Here is an 8,034-nt window from a genome sequence, read left to right as displayed (position 1 = left end):
CACATCAGGTATCTGGTCAACATCAAGTATCCAGCCCTGGTTTACTCCCAAGAATCTATTTGAAATTTCCACCAAAACTTCAACTTCTTGTTACAGCAATTTCCTAGAAATACGCTGAAATGTAAAACATCTGAAGATCGAAAAATTATTCAACTTCCATAGTCTCAGGCCAATGTAAGTAAGAGTTCAGAAGGTTAGACATCAAGTAAAAAATATTATAAAACATAAACATATATTAGAAGCAAAAGAAATATAAACTAGGTCACAGGGGACAGAGAATTAAAATTTTCCGTAAGTGAAAAATAAAGTCTCTCATGGTTAGGAGTAATATGTACTTGATGGCAATGAGCTGCTGCTACATTCCTGACAATTGCAGATTTATCAAAATATGTGAAATAAAGTTGGATAAAATATCCATGATAAATCACTGGCTTTCGTGAATAAACAAAATATTAAAAATGAAGGTTTCTCAAAAGGCAGTGGGGACAATGATTTTTTTTTAATTTATAAAATTAAAATTACAAAAAATGTGTAATTTTGTAGGAACAATGAAGTATAAGCTGTATTTTTTAGACTATAGAACAGACCAAACTTGGGAAGCTAATAACCTACAGCAGAACTGAAAAATACAGCTTATTCCCCCCCAATCACCTTTATTCTTCCTTTCATCTTCAATCAGTTGATTAGTTCTAATGATGTAGTCGTCCTTCAGTTCAAGTTGATACCTGAGAATCAGAATGACTAAATAAATATGAGCTCTTCAGTCATTTTTCTGGAAAGACCGTTATCAGTGCAGGAGCTTATTCATGGCATAGGAGCACCTGAGGGCGCTGAACACGACAATGTGTAAACTTCAAAGTCCTCAGTACTAAAGCCAGGGATACGACTTCTGAACATAAAATGTCCAGTACAATCCTTCCTCAATCCTATAAACAGGGTCCCAAAACTCAATCACACAGAACAAAGGGTCATGTTATCATAAGGTTACTGAAAGCAATCACTTTTCAGTTGGTCTCCACTGACACAAAGAGCAAAGGGGTAAATTTACACAGCACAGAACAGACTCAATCCCAAATGATAATCAGACAGTCACTTCCAATCCACCTGTACCATCTGCCCATTCCCAACCAATGTAAGAACTTTTGTGCTCAGGGACTAAGTACAGTGCTGAGAGCCAACTGCCAAGAGCGTTATATCTGGATTAGTAATATCAAAAGGCGCATTTTCAGTTTCTCTTCTCTTTCCCAGCTGTTACCAGATGCCCTTTTGGTTCCAAAAGGAAAAAGCACTCCTGTGGTGAAGAGCCTCCAAAGTCTGACACTTGCCAAAGTCATATGAGGATTCCCAAAGCCAGAAAGACATCATGCAGCCGGTGGAAGCTGTCACAATGATACCAAATAGTTCACTGGCTCCATGACTATGTAAAACTAACACACATACTTTAATTCATTTATTCCTAAAAATTTAGCAACTACAGATGTTTCTATTTTAGCTATTTTAGTATAGAACGGACATAGATGTGGGTAAAATACCTCATTTCAAAATCAATAGATTAAAAAGCTGCTGTTTTTAAAAATAGAATTTGTTTAAAGAATAATGCCAATAAATGTCTGCAATATTATGTAATGAAATATCAATGACAAACTATGAGGAAGGCAAGAGGCCAAATAAGAAATGCCCAGAGCACCTGAGTTGAATCGTTTCCTTGTGAGACATTTACGAAAAATATTAACTGAGCATTTTTTATGTGTCAGACGCTTTCCCACATACTGAAGAGAAATGCTACCACACGGACTTAACATCTTAGCACTGAGATATTACTCACTGATACACAACACTCAGACTATAGAAAAGCCAAAGTAATCATAGTTGTCCTATTTTCCTTTCCCTATATTACTTTTTGCCTCACATAGTTAATTTTGGCTCTTTTCTTTTGATTCTGGCTTTGTTCAATCTTGAAGGAATACAAGACACATGTTCACTCACAAATACCATGACCACTAAGTATAATTTACTATCGTTAGATACCTTTGGCTGTATGAGGTAGAGGAAAAGATAAAAGTGATTATAATTCCAATTTTACGGCTTATCAACTATGCAAGCTGAGCAAGTCAAAGGCGTCCTCAAAATTAAAGTAAATCACAGCCCTCAATAAATGTTAGAGAAGCCATAAGAAAAGCAGAGGATGTGTTTTCCTTTTTTTTTTTTTTTTTGAGATGGAGTCTCATTCTGTCACCCAGGCTGGAGTGCAGTGGCATGACTTCAGCGCACTGCAACCTCCTTCTCCCAGACTCAAGCGATTCTCCTGCCTCAGCCTCCCCAGTAGCTGGGATTACAAGTGCCCACCACCACATCCAGGTAATTTTTGTATTTTTAGCAGATGCAGGGTTTCACTACATTGGCCAGGCTGGTCTCGAACTCCCAACTTCAGATGATTTGCCCGCCTCGGTCTCCCAATGTGCTGGGATTACAGGCATGAGCCACCACGCCCAGCCCTTATATTTTAAAAATTATCCTAACTCAAATGCAGGAAAGGATTGCTTACATCGATAAAAATATGTTTTGTTTTTTTTTCCCAAACACTAAAGCTTGCCTAAGTCATAGATTACTTGGTCAGTTTTTGTTATGTTTCTACCAACTTAATTTAAACATATTACTTATTTAAAAACGCTAAACAATTACTTTAGAAGTTCATTTTTCAGCTTTTGATCATAGGTCTCTTCAAAACTCTTTATATTCTGCTCCCGTCTCCTAAGTGCCTCAGTCACGCTTTTATGTTTTTCTTCCTGGAGCTTCTGGTTCCTGAAATTAGTAAAAATATAAAAAGTAAATAAACTACCATAGTTGAGCTAACAAATTCAAGAGAAAAATCCCATGTGTTTAGTTCAACAGACTAAAACTGCTACATGATTATCATTACTAGGAAGCAGAAGGAAAGAGCCAGACCTCCTCACAGTATTTTATGAACTGACCTAGTTACAGTGTATCGAAACTAGCAGAACTGACTGTGGCATAGGGCTGAGAGTAGTGGGAGAATCTCAAGAGGAAAGTGGTTTCTCACAGAAGATAACACTTAAACAACGGTTACAGGTGATAAGTGGCCAAAATCAATCCAGAGATGAAAGAATAATGTTATTAGTTACAAAGTAACAAGTAAATGTGCTTATGTGCTTGAATCAAGCTGCTTCTAACTGCGGGATTTAATTAATTAGTCCATACATATTCAAGGTAGAATATTTGTTTTTGTCATTTAATAATCTATCAGCTTTAGCCAAGTTTGGTGGCCCGCACCTATAATCCCAGCTTTTTAGAAGGCTGAGACAGGAGGATCTCTTGCGCCCAAGAGTTTGAGACCAGCCTGAGCAACATATAGAGACTCTGTGTCTTCAAAACAAAACAAAACAAAAGAACCCTACTGATTGAATATTGAAAAAAGTACCAAAAGAGAGGACAAAAGACAGATGGATCAATCAGGGCTTCCAAATACTGTAGAAGAGAATGGTCTTCATAGTAAGACTGAATTGACCATAACACCAACTCCCAAGCCAGGGAGGTGAGTTCACAAGTGGTGAGATCCAGCCATCCTGAGAAGTGCTACAAAATGCTGACTAGTCTAAGAACAGGTAAAGGCTCCAGGTATCAGCTCCCTCTGCTGGTAATCTGGAAAGCCATGGAGAGATAAACTACGTTTATTTGGTTTATATGCTGAGAAGGAGGGAACAGGAGTAGAGAAAGTGGAGGTAAAGGAATGATGAACTCTCTCTGCCTCAATTTTCTGCCTATTTCTCTCTTTTGATCAATTTACCTTTTCATTATTGCCAAAAAGAGAGTAAGGTAGAGTTGAAATCAAACAAATCAAGCCTATAGAAGTGAGAAAAAAGATTAATGAAGATGGAGACAAATTCTTTAATGAACTAAGATTCTTGGAGTATCTATGGATGTCGATTAATAGCACATTCTCAAGGGAAAAGAAGGCTTATTGCACAAACTATAGACAGGTGAGCTTGCTGTCAATCCCAGGTAAGATTTGAAGGATGAAACATTTGTGAGCACTTAGAGTGACACAAAAAAATAGTTTCACCCAATAAAACTCAATTCGGACCAGCATACTTCCTTTCCTGAGTGCACAGCTGATCAAAGCTGCAGGCCGGATATATGGAATTTAGTTACTATATATACACATACGAAACTATCAGATCTGAGGGACTGAGCATAACTGCAAAACATATGATCTGTTCAAGTATTAACAGCTTCTCCAGATCCGTCTACTCTTACTGTAGCCTGATGATAGCATCTCATTCTGCTTTTCATCTTAATGTTTAATATTTCAAAGGCAAAACCCTAGTGTTTGTTCCTCTTAATTTGTACCTTCTAATGGTAGGTGATACTCCTTTACAAACAAGAACTCTACTTGGGAATGAACATTCGAATATTTAGACATATATTTAGTAATTCTTTTTAATCTCATCATTCTGAATATCCAAAATGAACATGTATTACTTACAATTCAAAAGCTTCAACTCTTTGCTTCAGCTCTGCTTCTCTTCCTCTTAGCAAATCCATATCTTTTAGTAAAAGTTGCCTTTGAGCATAAATTTCTTTTGTTTCAATCTGTGTAGAAAAGCATTAATTTTTAGCATGCAAGCTAATGAAAGCAAAATAGATTTGAATGAATATACTGCTTCCTAAATTCCAAAAAGCAAAGTGTAGACATTAAGGAGAACAATTTCACCTTCAAGAGATTTCAACTCAAGGTACGCTTTTTGCCTATTCTAGTTGCATAAAAATTTACTCTCCCAATGACTGCTAAACTACATTACCCTATAGTCCTAACATTCCATGTGTAATCTATGTTAGTTCTTTAACATCTCTCAGTCCCTTTTATGTAAAAAAAAATTTTTTTGAGACAGGGTCTCACTCTGTTGCACAGCCTCGAGTGCAGTGGGATGATTTTGGCTCACTGCAACCGCCGCCTCCCAGGCTCAAGGGATCCTCCCACCTCAGCCTACCAAGTAGCTACAGGCACTACAGGCACATGCCACCAAGTCCGGGTAATTGTTTTGTATTTTTGAAGAGATAAGGTGTTGCCAGGCTGCTCTCGAACTTCTGGGCTCAAGCAATATACCTGCCTTGGCCTCCCAAAGTGCTGGGACTACAGGCATGAACCACCACGCCTGGTGCCCTTACCTAAATTTTGGCAAATTCCTCAGGAAGAAAAATTAAACACAATGTACGTTCAGCAATAAAGCTCCAAAAGACTAGAATCCCCATGGTTTTTAGTAGTGGTGCTGTCTGAATGTTTCAGTTCATGGGGCATTCTGACTTAGATTTAGCAAGCTCATATGAACTCCTAAAAGAATGGGCCATCCTTCCATTTGTGTTAACAGAGCAAGAATTTACTAACTACCTATCACATGTCAAGCAGCATACTGGGAACTGGATATAAAGAGGTAGATAGATACAGTCCTCATCTCTAAAGACCTCACAATTTAGTCAGGGAGTGACAAACAATCACACTAGGATGTGATGATTTTGTAACTGAAGTACATAAAGACTACAGGCAGGAATGAGGCCTAAATGAGTCACTCAGTGGGAGTCATGGAAGGTGTCAACAGGGTGACATCCCAGCTGGGTCTTGAAGGACAGTCTGGTTTTATCAGGGAGAGAAAGGGACGGACAGTCCAGGTGAAGGAATAAAGATACGGTGCTTTTTATAAGGATGACAATTTTCAAAGCCTTCAGATAATTAGAGTTAAATAAACAGCGATCTAGTCAGTCACATATCTTGAAGACGAAACTATTAGTCTAAACACAATCCAATCATCTCAAAGATATGTGCTTCCAACATTCATCTTTATAGCCGAAGCAAGCCCAATTCCCAGGAATGCTATACAAAATTTTAGAGGGGGTACCCTTGGCATTAAACAACTAGGTCTTATTGAGAAGCCCAAAGCAAGAGTGGACACTAGGGGGAAGCATTCCTACTTTCAACATTTGACAGCAGTTCTGGATGTATGTTGGAAATGGTGCTGTAAATCTAGTTTGGTCTAAGACATGCCCTTGGGAAAGGAACATGATTTCTTAAAGGAGTGGATCCACTTGCCGATACGGACTTCCTGTCACTCCTCACCCTCTCCATCTCCTATCTACTTACTTTCCGGGGTGACAAGGTGGCCACATGGATGAACCTTGTGGCCCTGGGACCCCTTTACCCCAGGGACCTTTACCCTTGCTCATTTCCATGGCTCCTTCCAATGGCAGCACACTGCATTTGGTTTCCAGTCTCCACCTGAAACCTCATCCTGCAATTCTGTACTCTTGGACCATCCTTATTCTTCTACCTACCAGTCTCTCCAGATCTAGTCCTTGATCACTGAGACTGCCACTTGACCCTCCCTTTCCCCCTGGGTTAGCAGCCACCTGCCCTCTCCTCTGCTTCCTTTCACTACCCAAGAGAGCCCCAGAATCTTCAATTAAATAGGCTGCATTTCTCAAGTCAAATAAATTAGGCTCTGCAAAGTTGCACTCCCCAAGCATCTCCATCTCTCCGCCCTCACTGAAAAAGGCAGAAAGAGATACTTACAAATCCTCCCCAGAGCTAGAACAGAAAACTCACCTACGAGCACGTGGTGTGGTCTCTCTCAATTCCAGGCTCCCCCAACTACAGCTGAGCCCTCAATACAGGTGATCAGTCCTCTCTGCTTTAAAGAGCTGTTCTTCTCTTACCCACAGGAGCTACTCTGCACCTCCAAGCTGCTCTTAAAACCTGTGATCTAACCTTCTAATCTGCCTGAGAAGATGGAACTTATTTAGGGTGTGTTTCTCATAATCCCAGCTTGATTGTTCACCTCCATAGTTCCTGCCTTTCCACCAGTCTCAGAGGAAGCAAATCTGTGTATCCTTTTCAAGGCCCATCCTTCTATTTGCACTCTTGGCCACAGTCCCTACTGCTCTTCTGGGTCCTTGTTCCGTCAACTGTACCACCCTATTCCTGGATCTTGAGCCAACCTACTAATAGCTGCAGGAAATAACCACCCAGTAAAATATTTATAAATACCACCTCTTGGTGCTTTTGAATTCTCTCAATGGTACTCTTTTCCCGAAGAATGAGGGCTTCAGATTTTGCTTGACAAGCTTTCTCAAAATCATTCTGGAACATGGATAATTCCTTCTCATACTTTTTTTTTGCTTCCATTTTAATTTTTGCTATCTCGGTATCTTTAAAAATCTTCAACTGCAAATTGATCACAAAAAATTGAAAATACCAACTATTACACAATAAAAACAGGAACAAGTTCTCTCTCTACATCTAGGATTAACATTAATGCTCAGTCCAAATATATTTATTTCATCTTTAGTTTTATCTCATTCACTGTATTTGTAGAATTTACTCAAAACACATAAACGTCATCAGAAACAAAAAAAAAATATGTACAACAGTATAGTATCCCATTCTCTATCAAAAGTTCTAAATATTTTCCCATATACCTAATATTAAGACTTTAGAAAACAAGCAAAAACATCACTGTTGTTAACAGTAACAAGATAAAGCTTACCTTTTGACACATTTCTGCCCGAAGTTGCTCTTCCATTTCTCTCTTGTATTCATTTAGCTTTATTTCTAAAGACTCAAACTTGACACGCTGAGGGTAAGCATCTGCAAACTGATCATCAATAAGCTGAAGCTTCTCAGCTATTAAAAAACAACACATCAAATTAGGACATAGAAACATGGTCAGGTTCGTAAGATGCCAGACCTCTGGTTCAAAAGTAAAGAGTATACTTAGGGGAAAGCATAGGGATGTCTGCGACTTACTTTAAAATACAAAAAAAAAGTATGATGGATGAATGGATGCACAGGTAAAAATGATAAAGCAAGTATACTACAAATATAACAGTGGAATCTAATGGTGGGTAGAGTAGCTGCACCACCTTTAGTGTTCACTTAAATTGTTTCACCTTTTCTACAAAAAATTAGCTGGGCATGGTGGCGCGTGCCTGTAATCCCAGCTACTCAGGAGGCTGAGGCAGCAG

At 38.9% G+C, this 8,034-nt stretch overlaps 1 protein-coding gene across 5 annotated transcripts in view; it reads right to left on the bottom strand.

Annotated features, from left to right (window-relative positions):
* The window catches only part of OFD1 (OFD1 centriole and centriolar satellite protein), a 32,960-nt gene that overhangs the window by 14,901 nt on the left and 10,025 nt on the right, over positions 1-8,034 (bottom strand). For all 5 annotated transcript variants that reach the window (XM_017508822.2, XM_017508821.2, XM_017508825.2 and 2 more), the window contains 5 exons: positions 7,557-7,693; positions 7,061-7,234; positions 4,505-4,611; positions 2,683-2,802; positions 652-725 (listed from right to left, as the gene is read on the bottom strand). In XM_017508822.2, the coding sequence (XP_017364311.1) occupies positions 652-725; positions 2,683-2,802; positions 4,505-4,611; positions 7,061-7,234; positions 7,557-7,693 (612 nt within the window). The remainder of the gene's footprint in view (positions 1-651; positions 726-2,682; positions 2,803-4,504; positions 4,612-7,060; positions 7,235-7,556; positions 7,694-8,034) is intronic.

The sequence above is a fragment of the Cebus imitator genome, unplaced genomic scaffold (genome assembly GCF_001604975.1).
Source record: "Cebus imitator isolate Cc_AM_T3 unplaced genomic scaffold, Cebus_imitator-1.0 Scaffold401, whole genome shotgun sequence".
NCBI classification, from domain to species: Eukaryota; Metazoa; Chordata; class Mammalia; order Primates; family Cebidae; genus Cebus; species Cebus imitator.
The sequence above is the reverse complement of the archived record's forward strand: the minus strand, read 5'-3'. Positions and strand labels throughout refer to the sequence as shown.